The following is a 26145-nucleotide window of genomic DNA, read 5'->3' on the forward strand; positions in this document are numbered from 1 at the left end:
ACCAAGATAGAACTTTTTGGCCTTAATTCTAAGCGGTATGTGTGGAGAAACCAGGCACTGCTCAGCACCTGTCCAATACAGTCCCAACAGTCAAGCATGGTGGTTGCAGCATCATGCTGTGGGGGTGTTTTTCAGCTGCGGGGACAGGACGTCTGGTTGCAATCGAGTGAAAGATGAATGCTGCCAAGTACAGGGATATCCTGGACGAAAACCTTCTCCAGAGTGCTCAGGACCTCAGACTGGGCCGAAGGTTCACCTTCCAACAAGACAATGACCCTAAGCACACAGCTAAAATAACAAAGGAGTGGCTTCACAACAACTCTGTGACTGTTCTTGAATGTTAACTTGTTGCATCTTTCCCAAAAAGACTCATGGCTGTATTAGATCAAAAGGGTGCTTCTACTAAATACTGAGCAAAGGGTCTGAATACTTAGGACCATGTGATATTTCAGTTTTTCTTTTTTAATAAATGTACAAAAATGTCAACAATTCTGTGTTTTTCTGTCAATATGGGGTGCTGTGTGTACATTAATGGGGAAAAAATTTCTTTTTTAATAAATGTACGCAAATGGCTGCAATATAACAAGGAGTGAAAAATTTAAGGGGGTCTGAATACTTTTCCGTACCGCACTGTATGTGGTATAAGCAAAACTTTGTCTGATTATGACCCTAAAAATGTCAGAGTTGACAGGTCAAGATTTGAACATAGAATTTTAAAGGCACAGTTCATCACAAAATGAAAATTCTCTCTATCATCTACTCACCTCCGGTTTTTCAAACTTTTCTCTTTCTATGGAACACAAAAGCCGTGACAGGAGTTTTTGTGAGTAAATAAAGGATAGAATTTTAATTTGGGCAAACTGTTTCTTTAATGAGACTCACAATGAGTATCTTTGAAAAACACACAAACAACCACACGGCAACACTATTCTTGCTCACAAACAGCTCAGAATCTTATGGGGCCAAACAACAGTTGCAATGAGCTGGGAGGATTGTCTGAGTGTATGAATGATTCTGTTCGTGAAATCATTAGCTGGAAATGGGGCACTCCAATTCACAGGTCCTCCAAAACAAATGTGACTGTAAACGTCCCCCTCTCCCACTGAAAGGGTTTACTGAATGCTCTCCAGGGTCCAGATGCATCAGTACACTCATGTTAGTGTGTCATTCGACCTGGTACTTGCTGGTCACTCCTTTAGATTTTTGAGCAGCCACACGTACAGGCACAACAGTGTACCATTTTTTAACAAGATGCATGGAGACCTGTACTTGTTACTTAAATGTGGTGGTTTTCTCTGTGAGAGCCATATAACAGATGTTTCCCATTCAGCATCTAAATTATACAACGCAAACACTTCTGCTGTGTGATTTCCACATGACATAACGACTAAATCCTAAAAAGGTCTAAAAATACGTGACATATGTTATTAGAAGTCCAATAAGTCATAATGTCATAATGTAATTTTGAACCCTAATTAAAACAGTTACTGTACATTTTTTTAAAAACTAATTTAAAATATTTAAATAACCTCTGTCATGAGTGGATTAACCAATCACAACCATAGTAGTAGTTGTTGAATAGGCATTAAATATCTGAAGTGAGGCGGTCATATGGTTAATGGGCTCGCATGAATAATGCTGAAAGCAAAACAGTGAAGTTTTCAAAGTTTTTGAAGGTAAAGTAATATTTATAGCGGTTATATTTTTAATTTTTTACAAAAAGTTTGGGGAAAAGAAAATTGGGGAAAGAACAAAAACAGGTACAAGATACACCCTAAAGAAATACTATGGAACAGATTTTAACCAAAAAAGTAACATGCTAAATATAATAACTATAGGTCTATAAACAAAATGAATGCCTATCCTCTCTTGTTCCCTTAACAAATCTGCACTCAACTAAAGCCTGGCATTTATTTAATCAAAACATCCTGTATCATGTATGAGGAAATATTATTACAATTTAAACTAACTGTTTTTGATATATATTTTAATGTGATATAATATATGATCAGTGTTGAGGGAGTAGCTAGTCTACACCTAATGTAATATATAATTTATTTACAAAATTAAATGCTTAACTGTATTCTGTTACAGTTAATGAGGAGATGGATGTGATTCAATTACAGTTACTTATGAAAATGTTAACGATTACAAAACAGGGGGTTACATCTTGAATATGTTCACACATTTATACAGATCTGATCTGATTTCTTTCCAAAACTGCATTGACTGCTCTCGACCGGTATTTCGGGTTTCCTGTAATATGCTTTTATTTTTGAAGATTAACTGTAAGGTTAAACCGGCCTTTAAAGGGTTGAAAATAATTAATGGTTGAAAAACACTCATTGGAAATTTACAAAAATAATCAAAAAGTAATCAAATGTATTTAGCGTTACAGTATTCTTTAATAAAGTAGTTGAAAAACAGTCTACAATACTTGTACATTTTTAACTTAGGGTAACTTGTAAGCTATAACCTATTACATTTACAAAGTAACCTTTACCAACACTGTAAGCAATTTAATGTAAGGAAATGTTACTGTGTTCCTGTGGCTTCAGTGGTAGCGCAAAGTAATGTTAGCAGCGCAAAAGGGTTTGTGGGTTTAATTCCCAAGGGAAACATCACATACTGATAAACATGGTTAAAAAAAAAATGTATAGCCTGAATGTAATGTTAAGTGGCCTGTGGATAAAAGTGTCTGCTAAATGTAATGTAAATTTATACCAGTAATAACAAAACTCAGTCAGCATCATCTACTGCCAGTCTTCAGTTGTCACGCATGATCCTTCCAGAAATCATTCCTACTATGCTAATAAAAATTTCTTATTTATTAACAGTTGTGCTACTTTTGTACTATATTTTTTGTTGTTTAAAATAAAGAGTGATTTTTTAGTAGTAGTTTCTGTTGCTGAATAGGAAAGTTCAAATGGACCAGGCTTTATTTGAAATGTATTGTTTATTAATAGTATGTTTTGTAACACTATAAATGTATTTATTGTCACTTTAGATTAATGCATCCCTGCTGAATAAAAGTATTTGTAAAAAATATATACACAAACTTTTTTGAATGGCACTTTGCATATACATGCAAAAACATATTTTAATTTGCTTTATAATGTTTAGAATCTCATACCTACGACGTAAATGATGCTCCTCTGAGGCACATCAGCTCATACTCGTGTCAAGACTGAAATCACTTGAAACCCACTGAATGTTATCATTATAAATCAATTCTCTCTGGCGCATTTACCATGAAGCCGATTCCTGAAAGGACCCGTTTTGTTGCCGAGTTTATCTTCTGGATGAACTGAAGAGGAAGCTGCATTGCGGTGCACATTGTCTTTAACTATCAAAGGCAAAGATTTTCCACAGGTTATTGCACCTGCTGTATTATTTCTCTCTCAAATCATAAAGCATAAGCTTCTGCCATTTTTTCCATGACATGCACTTTTAGGGGTGACATTATTCAAGGGTTAGTGACATTTGGAGCTGGCCAATCCCGTCCCCCAGGCAAAAATCCCAGCAGCAGCAGTGATGATACGAGCATGACTAGCACGTCCAGGATCCCGAAGCGTGCAGCCACACGATAAGACCTTTTTTTAATGCCGACTGGCCCTCAAACCACAAGGGAGGCGAAGTCTCAAGATCGAAAAAACCAGAGGGTAAAAATAAACCAAAAGAAATAAATAAGGGACGGATAAGAAGGGGAGAAGATGAATTGCTCGCATAAGCGTTTGGGCCTGCAAGCTTCAGCTTTGACTATCGAAATGCCAATTCATGCATGAAATTCAAGCAGAACCAAGAGTACAATAACGGCGAATACAGACATGACCTTTTGATAGTCATTAAATAGACAGGTCTTTGATTTCAAACAGCGTGGATCATATTTTGCATTACAATACAAGGATTTACCTGCATATTAGACTTCAGTCATAATAACGTCTGCGGTTTTGCTAAATATCTCCTCTGTGGATTTAAAGGCACAGTGCATCCAAAAATGAACATTTTGTCATCTATCATTCCGACTCACATATTAGTTTAAAAGGCAGTTTACAGCAGGTTTACTGGAACACGTTTTTCCATGCACTGGTCAATTTAAAGATGTGTTAGGCTGGCTTTTCATTGCATGTTTTTTTTTTTTTTTTTCAGACTAAACGAAAAACATGCAAAATAGACTTTTGAATTGTTTATTTTGTTTGCACTTTATGTATATTTGCATTTGCAAAAGCAGTTTCTCAAAATGAGTCATAAATCTCCACTTCAGTAGCACTTTATATCCATCAGACTTTACAGTTTTTATCCTTAACTATATTCTGAAGGTTTTTACAGAGGGGTTTGTTAATGCATCAGTTGTCAGCTTGTATGCTCAAATTTACAACCACAGTATTTGTCTGATTTATAGAGTGATTAAAAACGATTAACAATTCCTTTTTGTAAAAAACCTTTAACTCTAGAAGGGTAACAATAAGGAAGGACTTTTTAAACCTTGCTGTATCTAATGTTCCAGATTAGTTACCATGTAATATATATATATATATAAAAAAATATTGTACAATCAATCAAACGGGGAAGAATGGTATATTTTCTATTAGTAGAACAAATAACTTTTATTCCACCTGGGGGTGTTTGATTAAAGAATTAGAAAATTATTTGAAAATGTACTCTGTCTCAGGCCATCCAGGATGTAGATGACTTTATTCATTACATAATTTGCTCACCAATGGATCCTCTGCATTGAATGGGTGCCGTCAAAATCAGAGTCCAAACAGCTGATAAAAATAAAATAATAATAAAAGTAATCCACATCACTTCAGTCCATCAATTAACGTCTTGTGAAGTGAAAAGTTGTGTGTTTGTAAGAAACTAATGTTGGTAACTTCAAACCTTAAAAGCTTGTCTGAATCAGGAGAGAAATATGCACAGATATGTTGGTAGATTTTGATGGGTGAGGACAACTCATCTACCTCTTGGATGGCCATTTTCATTTTTGAGAGAACTATTACTTTAGGATGGATTTTGTTTCCATTTGACCAGTCAAAACTAACATAAATCAAACGAAATCGTGCCTTTTACTAGTCTCTTTAGCTCATCCAGGTTTTTTTTTTTCTTTAGTCAGCAGGAAGGATGTTAAATGTTCGGAAATACATTTCAAAGGAAGTTCTAACAAATCATTTGAATTCTGTTTAATCATTTATTCATATCTTTTTCCACATCACATATCTTCACAATCACGAGGATTCTCCAAGTCAATAAAGTCGCCGACTGCATTTCTCCTTCTACTGTTAATGACTCTTCAAGGTGCCCTTCATTTACACAAGTTGGTCTCCATCTATCAGCACTTAGAAACAGGCACCACTTTTCTTGAGTAAATGATCTGATAGCTTTAATTACCCTCCTGCGCTTGGAAGGTTTAGATGAGATCTTTGGAGGACACAGCCTAACCACAACTACAGACAATAAGATTAAGGGGCCAAAATAGAAAACCCGAAGCAAAAATTGGATGCTGCGTTCCACACAGACCCACACACACATCTATCTATGTGTATTAATTGCAAGTATTTGAGAGTAAACTAGATAATAGACTTCTCTGCCCTCGTGCTCTATATGCCACACAGTGTAGTTAATATCAGATTGCGAGCCACAAACAAATTAACTCCTTCTGACCCTCTTATATATCCATTAAAAGCCTCCCTCTGGGATAAACAGACATTTTTGACAACTGGGCCGGTTTCGAATTAGGCTGCTTTTCTTCAACCGCCAGCACAAACATTTTCACAAATTAAGATATGCTTTTGTGTGTCAAAGGTAATAGGTTATTTTTAGGCATGCGGGGTTGTGTTTGTGGGCTTTAATACGCAGGACTCCTTCTCTATAGCCTTTGGGGATCAATTTAAAGGAATAGTCAATGAAAGTTTCGTCCTCTTTTAGTCCCACATTACCACAAGCCTGCATGTATTCTTTTTTTTTATGACATGTAAATATACACATAAATTTAAAAAAAAGATTTAATATATATGATTGCATATAAAATTTTTCTTTCTGGATTACGCCATTTTAATATATATACCAATACAAAATTAATGTGATGACATATACTGTAAAAATTAAAAAATTTAAAATAACAAAAAAAAATCGTTTTATAACATAAAACAAAATTTCTTCGGACCTTCGTTCCCTAATTTTTAATTTGTCACATTTAATTAATGTTTCGCTGTAATTATTTGTGAAATTTACTAACCAATTTCTAAGTATGAAATTGTATTAAAAATTTGGGTTTTAAAAACAAATATTTTCAGTCATACATAAATGAAACACGATTAAGACAACATTTGCAAACTATTTGACTAATCCAAATGCCTTTTGGAAATATTATTATTTTAAATAGTCACAATATTTCCAAAATGCCATTTGGTATAAAATAAATTAAATTAAATTAATAAATTAAGATATTAAAGCCTTCATACCAATTAGTTCATATAGTACAATATCACTCTTTTTTAATGTAATAATTATTAGGAATAAGGAAAAATAGACAGTGAATAAATCACAGAGGAATTAAGCAATATTCAATTAGTTAAAATGTAATGAGGATTTATAGAAATGTGATTTTTGTCGCACGATAAATATATGAACCTAGACGTTATTTGTGTACATTTCAGTTTATTCAGCAACTATTACAGAAAACATTTAACCTGTGTAAATTTATGTATGCCTGATCAACATATGCCAACATCAATGAGTTTATTAGTTTGATGTTAAAATAGTTCTAATCCAAAATGCGGTTTGCAAATGTTAATGCATAAATCATAACATATTGTTTGAAGTGCTATAGCATAAACTGTTGCAGAGCCCTGGCCCAGAGGTCCGCTCAAGAGATGGAGAATCGTCTTTTGATAGTTATGAGAGAGAGGAAACCAGAGTTGGTTGTTTTCTTAAGCGGTTTTTTCTGTGTTGTTTTGCATTAAAAACATACTTCTATTAAACCAGCCTAAAGGGTGGTTTTTGCAGGTTTATCCTGATTTTAGCTAGTCTAAGCTCGATCATCCCAATCTGCCTCCAAACCCCTAATAGAAACCAATAAAGCGGATAGTTCCAACCCAAAATTACATTTCTCGTCTGTCTCATTTGCTTAACCCTCATGTTTGTTCCAATGCCTCCATGGGCTGAACAACACAAAAGACAGATATCTTTGAAGAATTGTTGGCTAAAACAAAAAGCTGCTCGTATCCAGTGATTGATTTTTTCCATACTATGAAAGTCAATGGCTACCACTGTTTGGTTACCAAAAATAGCTTCTTGCTGTGTGTTTAAACAGAAGAAAGAAACTTATAGAAACATATAGCATTTTCATTTTTGGGTCCGTGAACTAGCCCTTTTTTAAATCAGACCCATCTTTAAGACCAGAACAAACCACCATTGTAGGCTTTTTTATTTTTTTTTTAAATACTGAACGGACCAACACTGGCCATTTAAAATGCTATAAACTAGTCCAATCTGGCATATTTGAAAAGTTCTCCAAAATATCTCTCAACCAGCGAAGCGAGTAATAATTTGTGCCTCAGCCGTCGTAGCTCTCACTAACGAGATTGCATTCTGCATGCGCTGTACGATCCTGATTGACAGTTAGACTCCAGCAGGCAAAGGAAGCCCTGTACTCTCGGACCACTGGCTTCTGTCCGGTGGCTACATCGCCACACCTTGCTGTAGCGTGCTCTAAAGCTAATGCAAGTCAGTTTAATCTACCTGAATGCTCCCACAGGGGCGTTCCCACTTTAATTATGTTGTCTTAAACGTCTCTCCCATGCAACTAATAGGCAGAATGAAACATGGCACCACAGTTAACAAATCCTGGTGAAAAAGCAAAAAAAGGGACCTCAGCCTCAGATATTAAAATCTTCACGGGCGGCATTTTTAATTTTTTTTTTTTTTTTTTTTTTGGCATTATTTTTAGTAGCTTACGGAGGTTGCCGTAAGCTATGTAGCAAAGCGAGTCCATGATTAGATGCCGCCCCAGTTGGCACAGAGACGTGTGTTAAAAAAGAGGCATTTATCTCAATTTCTGTGTGCAAAAGCGCTTTTTTTTTTTCGGCCAAAAAACTAGTCAACTTAGTTGATTAAAATGCCATTTATTTAATGATTCTTGCTTGCAGTAATATAAAAAAAAAAAAAAAATTAATATACAAGTGAGACGAAATGAATAATGATTTATTCTTCATTAACAGACATGCCACAGTGGAGCCCAAAAGTCCAAATATTTAGCACATTTATTTACTAGATCTGAATATGTTTTTTTTTTTTTATTGACCAAAATACAAAAATGTTCATAAAAAGATTATGCCGGCCCCAGATTTATAAACCAGGGCACCACATTAGCATTAGAGCACCAATTCTGCAGGTGGGGTGATTTTCCTAACAATGCACACACATTAAAGACTACAGACACCACCAGATCAATTTTTCCATAAATGACCAGCTCAATCTACCAAACAGCAGTGCAATAGTTACCTCCTGCTTTTAAGACATGCTTTTTTTTAGCGCATTAAACAGTTGGACACAAATTTTAACAGCAAAAGATGGTTTGCCCACTGGCCACAAGCTGACTAGTCAATCTGCCTCTATATATTTTTTTAATTAAAATTATATTATTAAAATATCTAATTGCTAAAATAATTACATTTGCAAATTTATATAGTAGATATATACTATAATGTACTATCGTATATGTATATATTACAATATAACACTAATATATATATCTTATATATTATATATATATAGATATATTATATACTATAATTATATACTATATATATATAGTATGAATTTGAAAATGCTAATTATATTAGAATAGCATATTAGATATAGTATATAATATATAGTTATGCATCGATCTGTATATACTATATATCTATATAGAGAGAGAGCCACTAGAGACCGAACCGCAAAGAGAGAGAGGAATTTGCAAATGTAAATTTTTTTTGGGCTTGTCCTGTAATTATTCTCCCTATGCCCTATTATATATATTGTATAGAATTGCGAAAGATGACAAAAACACAGGCACTTTCACCTGTAGCGCAAGTCTAATTCATCATAGCATGGTCAATTTTTTTCACATTTTTTGTATTTAGATAGCGAAAATATAACCCATATTATCATTAAAGTTTGTTAGATCATCAACAGGTTTGTTCATGTCTGAGTATTGTGCAACAGTCAGTGTACGGCACAAAATCACAAACAGCATTAACATTTTACTTTGCGAAATATTGTGCTGCAAGCCGCCAATCAAATGAGGACAAAACTCCATCTCTAGTTACATGAGAACATCTAAATGGTCGTCTGTACAATTGTTTGATGATTGAATTGCTAAATGTCACCTATCAATAAGCAGTGTCTAATTTGAAGCCACGCCGGATAGCTGCCAGGCGGTTATTTTTTTACAGTGCACTCTTGACACAAAGAAGTAGAATGTCATCCTGAATTGAGAAACTCTGAATGCTTTTGTGTACAATCCCCTCCTTTCTTGGTGTTGGCAATTACCAGAGGGGGAAAAGCGGCCGAGCGTGCACTTATATCTTAGTTCTCTAGTTCTATTACACAGGCTCTGCATACTATACTTGTATGACAGTGTTGCTTGAATGCTGCAGCTTTAGTGCGATTTATTACATCACTAAAGAAAACGGCTCCGTTTGTGTTGAGAGGTGGAGAACACACATGGCCCAATGCAAATAGGGAGTGAATAGATAAGACATTCGGTTTTTCGAGATGTGCACATGGTGCCACTGAAGAAGAGAGGGAGAGGCACATGTATAGTATATCCAAAAGCATTCTGCAGGAGTTTGGTTTTAAAGTTAACTGCCCAATTAACACAAACCGCAAAAACCGCAGGACGGCATATGCAAAGCGCAAAGTAAAACACAACAATCTAAGACAATGTCTAGAGCATTATAGATAATCTGTTTTTAATACACTTTCAGACCTCATGTCATCAACACCACAGTGCTGCCCATTCACGTCCTTCCAGTTGTCATTACATGGCAAACAACATGAATTTGAATCTACAGAGCCTCCATAAGATTATAATAACAAAGGTATATATGGATGTTGGGCACTGCTGCATGGGGAATTTAAAGCGAAACCGTAGTCTTTGTGCCTTTGCCAAAAACCACCAACTGTTCTCACTATGTTGTCTGACATGAGTGCCAATATTTGATGGATTGGGTGAGGGGGGCCCGGACGATTTTGAGCCAGATGATTGTGAGATAGCTGACACGGTGTTGCTAGCTCGTTTTTTGCTGAGATAAAATTCATCCCTATCGGGGAGGAAAGGAAAAACAGCCACTTTCCTCCGGCCTTTCAGTCCACTAGACACTATTTACGCTCCGTCTCCGCCCGCCTCCTGCCCGTGGTCGGTCTGACAGGATGTAAACGCCGGTCACCACAATGGCATGAGTTGCGTAGCAGGGCGTTTAATATTGGTCCCACTGCGAGCCACCCATTTCCTCATCAGTTATTTAACTCCCTGTGTAATATGCTTGGCCAGAAAACCACTCCTGCTGCTACGCACAATGGCAACGCCCAGCTAGCTAAGACACAAAAAAAAGCCTAATTAGTCGCCCACCCTACCCACTCCGCCCCCCTCTCACAAATCCTCATTCTTTCCATTTACAGACCGCAGTATCTGGGTTTTTGTTTGTTACAGGGCAGCACCAGATGTGTTGTTGGCACTGATGCCTATTGTTTTTGCTTGGATTTGACATTATAATGTAGGCCCCCTCAAATGAAACAAGTTATAGTTACTACTTGCCCATGATTGGATTCGAGGCACGGCAGAACATATGTAGCAACACATGTTACTGGGTTCAATCATAAGTTCTGTATGCGCATGAACCAGCACTGATTGACCACTATCTTTCGGATCTCGTTGTCTTGTCAGTAAAAAAAAAAAAAAAAAAAAAAAAAAAAAAAAATAAAAAAAAAAAAAAAACAGTTTAACACAATAACTGTTTACAGACAGACATTATAAGTCAGTGTACTGAGCAAAATAATGTTAAAATGCTCAGCTGTGGTACACAGGTAAACTTTTGCATGACACTGCAATGCAAAAAAAAATAGCAAGAAGACGGAGCACTGTCCGCAGGGCAGTGTCAGTAGTGGCTGGACTTTCAGATAACATAAAGCTTCATCCATAGAAAACTTTTCCCACCTTTTTCAAATACAAGGGAAAAAAAAAAAATATGTACACAATCGTTCAAAAAGTTTTGAGACATGAATGAAGTTTTTTGAAAAAATGCGACAATATGCCTCACCACTTTATGCATTTTTCATATATAAATAATACATTAAAACAGTAATTTTGGTTGTGAAATATTATTTACAGTTTCAAATAACTTTTCTATTTTAATATTTTTAAAATGTTAATCTTATTCCTCGCCAGACACAAAAGCTGAATTTTCAGCATTCATGTTCTTCTAGTTGGCACAGTCGATCCTTCAGAAAATCATTCCATTAACATGATAATTGCTGCTGCTCAAGAGAAACATTTCTACATTATTACATTTTTTTTAACAGGATATGCTTTGTACATGCATCTTCTAATAATTAGTACTTACACATCTTACATATAATGAAAAATAAAAAAAAGTGCCTTAACTATAAAAAATTTTTTTTTTAATAACATTGGTTAAAATTGAGCCTACAAATGTAATAAAGATATATGCCTCAAAACATTTGCACACAAGGCTGCATTTATAACTATCTGAAGCATACTTCCTTCAAGAACTGAATTCAACTCTAAACTGTCTTGCACCGTGACAGCAGTATCCTTTGTCATTCTCGAGAGTTCTGAAATGTATCTCTGTTCTACAGCCCTAATAAAATCATATTATAAATATAAATCTGACACCTTAGCAAAGGTACTTTTTTAATGCTTGTGACAACATAATCTCCCTGGTTAATACATTTATACTGGCTGATTTATTATATTGTATGAGCACAAGATGCGGATTCTCCATCAACTCCTTAAAAAATATGCGGGACAAAAAAAGTGGAAAGCGAGACAAAAAAAAAAAAAAAAAGCATAAATAACCATTAATATCCTTCCCTCACAACATTTCAAAAAGTTATAACTCAAAACACTCGTGCCACATAAAAACCGACTCTGTGAAAGATGTTGCATAAACAGTGAACAGAGGCCCTTTAAAACAACCCACAGATGACACATGCAAAATAAATAACTTACAGTATGTCCTGGCAAAGCCCAGTTCATCACATCTCTTTCAAAACAGCATCATATTTTCACATCTGCACACGTTGTCAATGTCTACTATGAGATCAAACATTACAGCTGGAGGTCTAATTACTTAAAGTGTCACTTGTGGACATAAATCCATAAAACTGATTGGCATGCTTTCAGTACTTTATGATACTAAGCACATATTGCCAATATATATTAAAACTATTACAGCTCTCTTTATTTCTTTTTCATTCTGATTGTACTAGCTTTCAGAGAAAATAAATATACATTTTATCTAAGATGACAAGACTCCTAAAGCAGTTACTGCAAATAATCCCTTACGCCAGCGGGACTTGCCGCAATTGGTATTGTCTTCGCCTCATGAAAAGCCAAGCGATGGATGCAATAACAATCACATCAGCACCAACACTAAGATTGTATGCAGAGGAGATTCTATAATTATAATCTGTCTGAGAGCCTCAAGGACAGGGAAACATAAGAAATAGTGGAAATTTGGTGTTATGCGCTCGGATTGTTTGGATAAAGCTGGCCTCTTGCAACCAGATGCCCAGCGTAGCCCTTATTTTTGAAATCTGGCTTTGAAATCATTCTTATGTCAGGCATGACGAAATGGATTACAAAGTCAGATTTGGAAGCTTTTACAAAAACTCAACGACTGAACAAAAAGACTTGATAATAAACAACTCTGAACTCTGATGCCCCATTCATGAATAAAGAAATGCTTATTTCGGCTAGGGGGCCAACGCATTGGCCATTCTTGGTTAAGCTTTCAATATTGATGCCCTTGCAATTTCTTCCAGGCGGATTATTAATGACTAGGACAAGGACAGCGCGTGCAACAAAGAATGGTATATCGGTACATATATATGGTAAGCAACATCGTGTTGAGTAATGCCACTAATGTCTCAGTGAGTGAAATGGCAATCAACATCAAGGGTACAGCAAAAAACATGGCCGGTAGGTAACAAACCATAAAATGAAATTTTTGCAGTGAAATGTACACTATTCAACAGACAATGAATATCCCACTTTTAACCAGATCAAACTTTTTACGGTTGCGAGCGATGCTGGGTTAACCATCAGGCATAATTATATTACCAGTGCTTGTTTTAGGTTAAAACAATCAAACTATCACAATATTTTTTGATGAATAGGGAGATTCAAAAGAACAGAATTGAGTTGAAATTGAAACGTATACACATACGTGTGTGTATAGATATAGACTACATTAGTGTTATTTTAGCATCACTGACATACTATTATAGCTTTTGCTAATATTTTTATCATATATATTATATATAATACGTTACTATTTTAATGTTAAGCATATCATAAAACAATTAATATTATTAATATTTTCAAATGTTTAATTATTTTATTGTCTAATCCTCATTACAGCACCAAGCAATTATTATTATTATTATTTAAATAAATAAATACATTTATATTTCTGCTTTGATACTAATTTCACTTTAAGTAAATCTGTTGTGTGTTTTTGTCATTGACATAAAAATATGTCTATACGATTTTTTTATTTCAGTTTTAGTTTTAGATATTTTTTTTAGGTGAAGCTATTAAAACTGAAATTAATGCTTCATTTATATTCATATATTTAGCAAGGACACATCAAATTAGCCAAAAAGTGGAAATAAAGACATTTAAAATGTTACAAAAAGATTTCTATTTAAAATCAATGCTGTTTTTCTAACATATTCAGGGATTCCAAATAGGATGCAATTTGTATTTTAAAGCCTTAGAAAAAAATCTGGCCCAACGCTGCTGAAAGTCCCCAATAATAACATATGATCTCTGACACATAACTCAGGTACAAATAAGAACAGGAAATACAGGCTTTTCAATCCCCGACTGTAAATATGACCTGAGACCTCTGGAGCCCACAGTACTTTCTGATTGTTAACCCCAGCACAGCATCATCATGGTCCTCCAAACACAATTGTTTTGCATAGAAGCCTGTTTACAAGCGGCTCATGAATAGGATTAGCCCACAGCGGCGGCCGAACATGTGGGGGAAGACGCTCTCCCTTGAATCTAAGTATGTTAAATCAAGTTACCAAATGGAGTGGATTTGACAAGGCTCCTGCTACCTCAATGAGCATGAACTATCTCATCTCCTCTGAAATGGATATTTTCCCTACATTTTCACGCTGGACCGGAAAGCCCGGGAGCAATGGCTGGCAATGGAAACCCAAACTGAAGCTGACAGGCAAGAGACGTGAAGCTACCGCTCTGTTTTGATCGACACTTAAAATCCATCGCTTGACTCTCGGTCAAAGAAAACGGGAAGCCTTTTGACATTTTCTATTGCGACGACATGCAATCCTTGCACGGTGGTCTGCACCCAAGGCTTTGAGTGTGGACCGGGTTTTTTGTTGTTTTGTGGGTGTCCAAGAGCAGAGTCAGTTTGCTGTGCGGGTTTGTCCCTGAGATGTGCCGTGACTAGAGGAGGCCGCTTCACGAGAGAATTTTAGCACAGCGGAACCCAGTTAGAAACCGAAAAGCCTGATGTGGTAGAAACTAACCTTTAACTGCACACGAGCGACAGTGCAGCACTTTAGAAAGGAGGCAGAGGAAAAGGAAATGGATTGCTGTGAGTACTATTAGCCACAGATCGAGCAGAAAATTACCTGACAAACTACGAGTTTGAGACAAGATGACGGCTGATGCGCGACTGGATCGCGGTGCGCGCGCACTCTGAAGCACCCCACCGTATGAGCTGCGTTCCGTCAAAATAAGAGTCCCCGCAACCGGGACGAGCGCGCTCTTATCCATCCACGTCGTAAATCAGTGTCATTAGTGAGACTTTCACACACTAACAATTCCACAGCATTTAGTCATGTGTCCTCTAAAATATACAGTGGCTGCTCATTCCAGTGCAATGAGAACTGCAAAAATGAGCTGATAAATAGAACTGAGAAAAGGCCTTTTAAAAGTCTTGTAAATTATGATCAAAAATTAATATAATATAATATAATATAATATAATATAATATAATATAATAGTATATAATATAATTACATGGGCATCATATATATGTGTATATGTCATATATATCATGTGGGCATATACTATTTTTTTTTTATATTGTGTATTTTTTTGGAGAAATAATCTACTACTCATTCTTCTTATTATCTTCTCTATTTTTTTTATATCAAGCATTTATGATTAATGGCTACGTCTAATTTAATGATTCTCATTAAGGCTAAGACTACTGATTTTTACAAACTTCTATCCCTAATTATCAAACACGTAACATCCTTAATGTCCTACATCCTCATATCCTCATATCCTAGCAGATCATAAATCTGAAGCTTCTCAGCTGAAAAAGAGTCTCGAGCTGCATCTAGTGCTGACCAAAATAGCATTGGCTGGACTGGGTAATTTAAAATTTATGCAGAATGATATTGTCACTTACCGATGCAGTTGTCTCTGTGCTCCTCAAAGCCGGCGCTGCACACACATCGTCCAATAGGAACGAGCCACTCGCCCTCTGCGCTGCAGTACATCTTAGGAGTGTCCCTCTCCTCAGCGTGGTCCACACACTGACCTCTGACCTCCACCAGCGAGGATGAGTCTGCCCCTGTGACCACGTCCGTGAAGACGGCCAGGTTGCGAGCCATTCCCGTGCAGCGTTTGTAATAGACTCGGACAGACACGACAGCGATGCAGGCTCCTATATCCTGGAAGGCCAAGTAGAAGCCGCGTTTGCTGAGCGGCCCGACGCCACGGATCTCAGTGTTGAGGCTTGAGTCTCCTCACGCCCCCAGGTCCACGTTAGTGAAACTCTCGTCGGCCGCAATGGTGTCGATCTTGGAAAACTGACTCTCCCAGATGCTGGTGCCAACGTCGCGGTCGGTCTCATAGTAGTAGAGGTTAAAGGTCTCCTTGCAGGTACCGAGCACACCTGGCATGCTGTTGCAGTCTCGCAGCGTGAACTTCATCTCGATGTAGATGCGCCGCGCGCCGTCTCGCTGGATCCAGTTGGTCCGGAGCCAGTTGTTCTGACTCGGACTCATAACGTTGCACACCTGGTACGTGTGGATGGGGCTGAAATACTCGTCCATTTCGTTGATCGCATCCCACTGGCAAAGACACAAAGAGAATCAGGGCTATTATCGCTTACTAAAACTAAAAACAGTAGATCTTTTTTTTTTTTTTTTTAAATCATTACATTAAATAAAATAAACATACATTTAAATAACAGATTTTAAAAAAGTATTTTATTTCAGCTTGTTGGCATTGCAACGTTTCCCATTTTTGTTAATTTAAGTTCTCAAATAACTTTAAATAAAAAATGTAAGTAATAATAATAAAAATGGCAAAAACACGAAACAAAATTATTAAACTTTAAATAAAAACAGAAAATATCAATATAAAATATAACACAATAAATAAAATATAATAATAGCATATAAATAAATAAATAAAATTAAAATCAAAATTGTTTCTAAATGTAACCAATTTAATTTAATTTAATAATTTATATATATATATATATATATTATATATATATATATATATATATATATATATATATATATATTATATAATATATAATATATATATAATATATATATTATTCATTATTAAAATGTCTTTTTGATTATTGAAATTATTTTAAAAAAGTTTTATTTTACATGGAGTCGCTATGTTGAGATCACCTGACCAGATAATAATAATAATAATAATAATCATAATATATACATACATACATTCATATATATATAATATATATATATATATATTATATATAATATATATATATATATATATATATATATATACTATATATATATATATACATATATATGTTTATTTATATAGTTCTTTTAGTTACATTTTAAGCATCTATCTATCTAAAAAATGAATTAAGCATCTATCTATCTCTATCTATGTATAGAGATCTTATTTGTGGATTTACTTATTTATTTATAGTGTGAAGATTCTTATGAATCAGTTCATTATTATTTCAGCAGCATATCACTTTTCACAGCAATGTGCATGAGAGCTTCTTTAAAAGGTTTACATATGCATTGCGATGCATAAGATTAATATCATGATGAATGTGGCCAGCATTTCCTTAATAACGTTCAGAATCCCTTGTTATTCATGGGTGGTTTTGTGCGGTTAAAGCAGTTTCTTATGCAATGCAAATAATCAGGCATGAATAAATATTTTATTATGAGTTGCAAATGAACTTAAAAATTCATATCATGAGCCTGAAGCAAAAAATGAAAATGCTGAACAATGTGAATGAAGCCATCCACAACCATCAACTGTATTGGTCACAGAACACCTAACCAATAAACAGGTAAACAATATTGCAAAATAACTAAAAGTTGTTACTAATTTAACTACACTTTTCAGTAGCATGAGCCTTTTTTCAAAATATTAAAATCCAAAAAACAGTTATTTTACACAAAAAAAAAAAAAAAAAAAAAAAAAAAAAAAAAATATATAATATATAGTATATATATATATCTATATATATATATATATATATATATATATATATATGCACACACACACAGTGCCTTGTGAAAGTATTCATACCCGTTATTTATTTCATGTTTTGTTATGTTGCAGCCTTAAGTTTAACTAATTATTTTTTTATCTACACTCCTACACCATATTGACAAAGCAAAAACAGAACTCTAACAACTTCGTAAATTTATTAGAAAAAAAAAAATTGAATTAGTTAATTTGATAGGTATTTATTCATTAACTAAGTCAGTACTCAGCTGAAGCACCTTTATAGCCTCAAGTTCTTTGGGGTATGATGCTTCAAGATTTGCACATCAGCATTAGGCAATTATCTGCAAGTTTTCCTCACCTCTTCACCTCTCAAGCTCTGTCAGGTTGGATGGGGGCAGACACACATTTTCAGGTTTCTCTATAGAAATATTTGATTGTGTTCAATCCCAGGCTCTGGCTGGGCCACTCAAGGACATTCACAGAGCTGTCTATAACCCACCCTTGCTGTGTTTAGGGTTATTGTCCTGTTGGAAGGTAAACCTTCTGCCATGTCTGAGGTTCTGAATGCTCTGGACTATGTTTTCATTAAGGCTATTTCTATGTTTTGGTGCACTGAGTGTTTATTCTACTCTTATAAGTCCCTCAGTCCCTGCCACTGAAAAACAGCCCCACAGCATGAGGCTGCTACCAGCACACTTTACTTTTGGGATGCTACTCTGCAGATTTCCTTCAAACGTGATGCTTGGAATTGAGTTTCATCAAACCAGAGAATCTTGTTTCTTAGAGTATGAGGGTCCTTTAGGTGCTCAATTTTGTCAATTCCAAGTGTGTTTTCATGTGTCTTCACTGAGGAGAGGATCGAGTCTTGCCACACCGACATAAAGCCCAGATTGGTGGAGTGTTGCAGCAAGTTTTGTAATTCATTTGGAAACTAAGGTCCTAGAGTCTGGAGGAAGGGTGGAGAAGCTCATAGCCCAAGTTGCTTTACGAGTTGCTTTAAGTCCAGTGTTAAGTTTCCACAGTCTGTGATGATTTGGGGTGGAATGTCTGGTCCATTGTGTTTTTGTAAACAAAAGAGTCACTTCACCCGCTTCTGCTGGTGTTGGTCCATTGTGTATGCTTCCTTCTGCTGACCAGCATTTTGAAGATGCTGATTTCATTTTCCAGCAGGGATTTGGCACACCTGCCCACACTGCCAAAAGCACCAAAAGTTGGTTAAATGACCATGGTGTTGGTGTGCTTGACTGGCACAGCCAAACTCCCAGACCTGAACCCCATAGAGAATCTATGAAGTATCGTCAAAAGGAAATGAGAAACAAGAGACCAAAAAATGCAGATGAGCTGAAGGCCACTGTCAAAGAACTGTCACTGGGCTTCCATACCACCTCGTCAGTGCCACAAACTGATCACCTCCATGCCACGCCGAATTGAGGCAGTAGTTAAAGCAAAAGAAGCCCCTACCAAGTATTGAGTACATGAACAGTAAATGAACAACTTTCCAGAAGGCCAACAATTCACTAAAAATGTTTTTTTTTATTGTTATTATTATTATTGGTCTTATGAATCATAAGTTGTTGAGATTTGATGTGAATTGGTGGGTTTTTTGTTAAATGTTGGACCAATATGCATCACAATATAAATGAACCAAAGACTTAAACTAGATTCAGTCTGTTGGCACTGAATTTATTTAATACACGAGTTTCACAATTTGAGTTGAATTACTGAAATAAATGAACTTTTCCACGACATTCTAATTTATTGAGATGCACCTGTATATACTTGATAAGAATCAATAAGAAAATATACAACTTCACAGAATATACAGAGTCAAAAACAGCATGTAACTATTCTCTGTCCCTGCTTGAAATAAATACAGGAGCTTGCCAGTCATAAAGCAGCTTCCTCAACACTGATGATATGTTGTTAAATTCTGGTTTTGTGTTGATTTAGAGTTACACTGATGAAATATGCTTTACAACTTTCATCAGCGTGAACATGACTCATGTTCACGCTGATGAAAGTTGTAAAGCATATTTTTACACGAGTGACTTTCAGGTAAATGGTCAAGAACAACATGTGGCTCTTCTCTTCTCTCCTCAGCGTAAGCAGAGCGTCTGGACAGCTGTCCTCTGTGAAGGCCTTATTTTGATAGAGCTGTCTGTGGGCAATTAGCTCTTCTCTTTGGCTCAGGAAACAGTGAAGCGAGGAGTTGAAGACTAGTGGCGCTGTGAAAGATGTCCAGTCGACTGCGTAGAGCCTCGCGAAGAGGAGCCACTACGTGCCGCCACACAGTGTGGCTTTCATCTCTGGAGCTCTGTGAGCCAGCAATGAATATTCACTGCTAATTACCAGCGGATAGGCAGAGTGGACAGATGATGAAGCTCAGGAAACTATGGGAAAACTTTGAATATTGAATGTCACTGTATTATAATGTAAAACCAATATGATATAAGGGCCTTTCGCACCGCAGGAACCTTTTTATAGTACTCTTTTATAGTTGTGGAACTAATTGTTTTTTTGTGTTTTTTTTGTTGTTTTAGTGGTTGTGGAACTGGGTGTGGTTTTTGTACTTGAATGACTTTTTTAGGTACAACTCCGGAGCAGGGTCTAACCAGCACAACTGCTACTATTGGCCAAAACGCGTACGAAAACACCATGATTTAAAATGCAATGTAAACATAGTGTGAACATTGTGTCAACTTTTTTCGCAAGTATGGAGAACAACGATAGATGGACGGACACTGAAGTGCAGGCACTTGTAAGTTAGCAAATGTAGCACTGCCAGTTGTCTTTGGAGATTCTTAGTCCTCCTTTCCGTTCTTTCAATCGCTTTGCGTATACGTCGACATTCCATGTCCATTATTGTGAAACCTGCGAGACACAAAAAAACACATCTCCGATCACAGCGTCCTCCATCCTCCTGTTGTTAACGTTGTTCTTTGTTTATGTTGTTGTATGCCACGCACAAATGACGTCACTGTCGACCGGTTTACGTCACTTCCTAGTACACACTGTCGGTGTCTACATTTGTAGATTGTTTTTACTTGAAATAAATGTGTTTTTAATGTACATGAGATTTTTGTGTTACATCTTTTGGCTGTCAGTTTAACTGTAAGTTTTTGTATGTAAATAGTTTAATAATAAAATATAAATAAAAAGATTGAATGTTGCTACTATATTTTTACAGTAAAGTTCTGACACTCAGAGCTGCCAGTTTATTTACCATAAATGTATTTTTGGTGCTAAGAAAAAATTTATAAAAATAAAATAAATTAAAATTATACAATTAAAATTGAAATAACACTGAAATTAAATATAAATGTAAACTGTACTTAAAAAAATAAAAATAAAATGAAAATTGTAAATTTTTCAGTGCTTTGGATACCAACTGAAATAAAATAAGCAACTAAAACAACTAAAACTCAAACAGTTCCCATTGACTTCCATAGTATTTCTTTTCATACAATGGAAGTCAATGGGAACCACCAACTTTTTGATTACCAGCAATCTTCAAAATATCTTCTTTTACCCAACATAAGAAGTAACTCAATTCAGGTTTGGAACCACATGAGGGTGAGTAAATGATGAAAAATTTTTTTTTGGGGGGGGATGGGGGGGTGAACTAACCCTTTAAATAAAAAAAAATAAAAAAATGAAATCGAAATAAATTAGGGCTGTTAAATGATTAATTGCGATTAAGCACATCCAAAATAAAAGTTTTTGTTTACACAATATATGTGTGTGTTTTATATTTTTTATGAATATATAAATACACACACATGCATGTATATATTTAATAAAAATATGTTATGTTTATACATTTAAAATATTTATATATAATATCAATTATATTAATATAAATACATACATGGAAATATTTTCAAAATATATACTGTTTGTGTGTGTGTGTGTGTGTGTGTGTGTGTGTGTGTAATTATATGTACATAATAAATATATACAGTATACACATATATTATGTAAACATAAACTTTTATTTTGGATGCAATTAATCACGATTAATCGTTTGACAGCACTAAAATAAATAAATAAATACATAAGTTAATTTAAAAACAAAAATTTAAATAAAAACTAAAAATTTGTCATTCTAAAAATGAATACATTTAAAAAAAAAAAGCTAAATCAAAATATTAATAAATATTATAATACCATATAAAGAATACTTAAATAATATTTCACATCTGCATCTGTGCACTTATGGCCTTAGTTGCAGTAGTAGCAGCAAAATAGCAGCATGTAGTATTATGTTGTTATGGAAAAATTATGGTTTTGCGGCCTGTGGAGAGCCTCGGGATGTTCTGTTATTAGCCTGATACTCTTCAAGGCTAATCTCACATCTATTTTCTCCTCTATGGATATTATTACAAACCCTTACACGATATGCAGCGAGATAAACAACAGGAGGACATGAAAACAAGGCTGGGATGTGTTTAAAGAACAGATACTTCAAGTGGGGAAGGCATCATAATAAAATATTAAAAGTAATTTAGCTGAAATAAAATAAAATATAAATATTAGATTAAAAAACCCTTAAGAAAAATTAGTTATTGGCAAACACCTTGGCAACCAACAGAGAGAAAAAAAGTTGAAGTACTAAAATAACAAAAGTGAAAACTGAAAAAAGGAAGAAAGAAAAATGGAAATATATATATATATATATATATATATATATATATATATATATATCTATATATATATATATATATAGATATATATATATATATATATATATATATATATATACAAAAACATACAACAAAAATAATAAAATGGCAAAAGCACCTTACTAACATGACTGTAACTTAAATAAAAATAATAATAAAAAAAAAATGCTAACAAAACAAAACAAAACAAAAATTATGCCTGGCCAACCAACAACAAACAAACAAACAAACAAATAAATAAATACTAAACTAAAACCGAAATAAAAATAAGTTAAAACAACACAGAATAGAAAACAATAAAATGACAAAAGAATACTATGTTAATTAAACAAAAATGAAAATAAAAAAGAAAATTGCACATTTACAACCAAATGAAATAAAATACTAAAACTACAAAATTGTTAGTAAAGCAAAATTAATAAAATAATGAAAACTAAAACAAAAATAAATAATGCAAAATGGAAAATTACAAAAACTAATAAAAATAACTGAAAAAATTAATTGCAAAAACTGAAACTAAAAAAGAAAAAGAAGAATATATATATATATATATATATATATATATATATATACATATATATATATAATTAATTAGCAGCACTTTCTAAGACAAGCAACACTCATGTTTTCTGCAGAAAATGTAAAAATCATGTATTCCTTTTTTATCAGTCAAAAAGTGTTTTACTAAATAATTTCATTGCTAACAAGGGCAAAAGTGCTAACTTATAAACAGTGGTTGGAAAAGCACAAGTTTAAGGCCATCACAGCAAAGCCAGTACACTAGCATTCAGCTCCCACTGGCCTTGGGTAGATCTCCTCCTCTGTATACATTACGGACACGACCAGCCTAATTGAAAGGGAAAACGCTGACCTCAGAGGAGCCTTGAGCTCGGCCACCGTGAACTTGGCCTCTCCTCACAAGTACATCTTCCAAAGCAGCAGATTTCCTCGCTTCCCTGGCCTCACCTCGGCCCTCGCTTCCCATGGGGAAACTACAAAAAGCCTGATGCGGTAATTAAAATGTTGGATTCGAGCGAACACCGTAACCAGCCTCCCACTTTGAGTCTTTAGCGGTTAAATTTAATTTGTCCTTGCACTAATGATTAGATTAGAGAGTCTGTTCAAATCTAACACTTTGCAGGTCGGCTCGAGGGCTGTGAGTAATTCATTTAGTTCTTTCATGAGGTTTCCGATTAATGCGTTTTGTTTTAGCTACAACACATATTAGACGACCAATGATTGAAATTAATCAAATGACAGTACAATGAGCCACAATGAAAATCCTTCTGCTCAGATATTTTTCATCTAATAGAGACACTTTTTATGTAAATTACATAATCTTCATATCAATATAAAGGTATTGTTTAAATGCAGATCCATGGCTTCTCAGATCATGGGAAACGAGAAACTTTTATTCAATGAGAAACTCAATGACAGCTTTATTGAAGCATATTAATTAATATATAAAATGTGTTTAACTATATATTAATATAATAATGTATTGTAAACTTTTATTCATTAAATAATAACATTATATTATACATTATAACTAGATTATAAATTAATTATTCACAGCTTCATGACAGCTTTAGAGAAGATATAAACACCCATTATTTCAAATTATATTAATATAATAACAAAACTAAATACAATAATGTACAGAAATATAATTATAATAATAAAATAATTCTTAATTAAACTAATATATATATATATATATATATATATATATAGGTCCAAATTCCCTCTATTCATGCAGGGGCCCTCATTAACTCACTTTTAGCATATTTGTTTGAATAAAATATTGAAGTGTCAATTTTTTTTATTTTGGTTTATTTTTATGGGACATGTCAAACCCGTCAGTGCAGAACCAGGGGAGATCGTTCTCCTGAATACATCCATTCATAATCCGTGCCGTTGTTCCTGGAATGAGCGCGGCACTGAACAAACAGCTGCAAACATACATGCAGTCATTACTGAGAATTAAAACACATCCCAAGAGTCATTCATGGAAGATGTCACCAAAAATACACACACAAATAGCATTTGTTCCCACTTCTCCTGTACAAATCTACTGTAAGCATTTTCCCAAAATAATGTGCAAATAACACTAACAGGAAAGTACTAAGGTGTCAGGGTTTGGCTGGTTAACTTAAAGGCACAGTTCACCCAAAAATGAAAATTCTGTCATCCTTTACTCAACCTCATGTCGTTCCATAATGAGGACACTTTTTTAGCTTTTTTGTATGGTCCACTGAAGATAGAAAGACAGGTTTGAAATGACATGAAAGTCAGTAAATTATGACAAAATTATTTTTTGGGGAGGTGAACTATCCCTTTAAGCCATGCTGGTAGATGGTCTTAACTACAACATTTTGCTGGCAAAAACAGATTGCAGTGTATTCTGATGCAATAACACGTTTTTTTTTTTTTTTTTTTTTTTTCTCAAGGGACATTTCTCAATTTTGAAAATGCTTTAGCAAATAAAAATAAGCTGCTCAGATTTGCCAAGATACCAAAGTCTGCAGTCAAAAGTCTCTCAATATGAATTAAAAAATCTCATTAAATTTGTGCAAACATTAAATGATTTAAGCTGCTATATTCACATTGCATGTCAACTATTCACTCATTTCTGACTGTTTTTATTTCTCTAAGTTGTACTTAAATGAATTACATCAATTGCTCACCAAAGGATCCTCTACATTGAATGGGTGCCATCAGAATGACAGTCCAAACAGCTGATAAAAACATCACAGTAATTCACACCACTCCAGTCCATCAATTAATGTCTTGTGAAGTGAAAATCGACATGTTTGTAAGAAACAAATAAATCATTATTGCATTTAAAGATTAAACTGTCACTACTGGCCAAAATATGAGTCCATGATTAATAATAACATGGAGCTTTTTAGTTCATGAGACATTAAGTGTTGGATTCATGTTTATTACTTGTGGATTATTGTGATGTTTTTATCAGCTGTTTGGACTCTCATTTTGACAGCACCCATTCACTGCAGAGGATCCACTGGTGAGCAGGTGATGTTATGCTACATTTCTACAAATCTGTTCTGATGAAGAAACAATCTTGGGTGGCCTGAGGGTGAGTAAATTCTTAGCAAATTTTTATTTTTGGGTGAACTATTATTTTAAACACAGAACTCCAGTAAGTCTGCTGTGCTATGAAAGAGCAATTCAATTTTCCTCTGAGCAGATGTCTTCACTGACCACTGATATAATGCTCTTGTACAAACACATTTTCTTGACAACAAATATCTACCAACCTTCTGGACCCTACTAAATATTTGTTCAAGACCTTTGCTTTCCCTCCACTACTTCAGAAGTGATGAAATATCTGTATTTATTCAAGCGCCTGTGTTCCTGAGCAGACAGAAGGGAAGAGAGAGAGAGGACATTCTGCTCTTTTTAATAAGACGAAGCTGTTCCAGGTAGATAAGTAGACGTTTTTTTCAATGTAATTACTCCAAAAGCTACTGAGAACCACTATTAAACTATCAAAACTATCGGAACCTCACAGATGTGTGTTTAAAAATTATAAATTAAATTCAGAAAAATCAAAACTTCAAAATACAAAATAGAGATGAAACACCTGTGTAAAAAACCAAGACAGAAAATTCCTTCATAGTAATACAGTAAATTTTAACTTTTTTTAATTTTATAGTGTATACATATATTATTTACATACTATATATGAGCAAT

At 34.6% G+C, this 26145-nt stretch overlaps 1 protein-coding gene across 1 annotated transcript in view; it reads right to left on the bottom strand.

Moving 5' to 3' along the window:
• LOC109099871 (ephrin type-A receptor 8-like) overlaps window positions 1–26145 on the bottom strand; it is a 109197-nt gene that overhangs the window by 45999 nt on the left and 37053 nt on the right. The window contains 1 exon segment of the mRNA XM_042733758.1: window positions 15687–16353. Coding sequence (XP_042589692.1) covers window positions 15687–16353 — 667 coding nt within the window.

This window comes from Cyprinus carpio, chromosome B11 (genome assembly GCF_018340385.1).
Source record: "Cyprinus carpio isolate SPL01 chromosome B11, ASM1834038v1, whole genome shotgun sequence".
Lineage (NCBI taxonomy): Eukaryota > Metazoa > Chordata > Actinopteri > Cypriniformes > Cyprinidae > Cyprinus > Cyprinus carpio.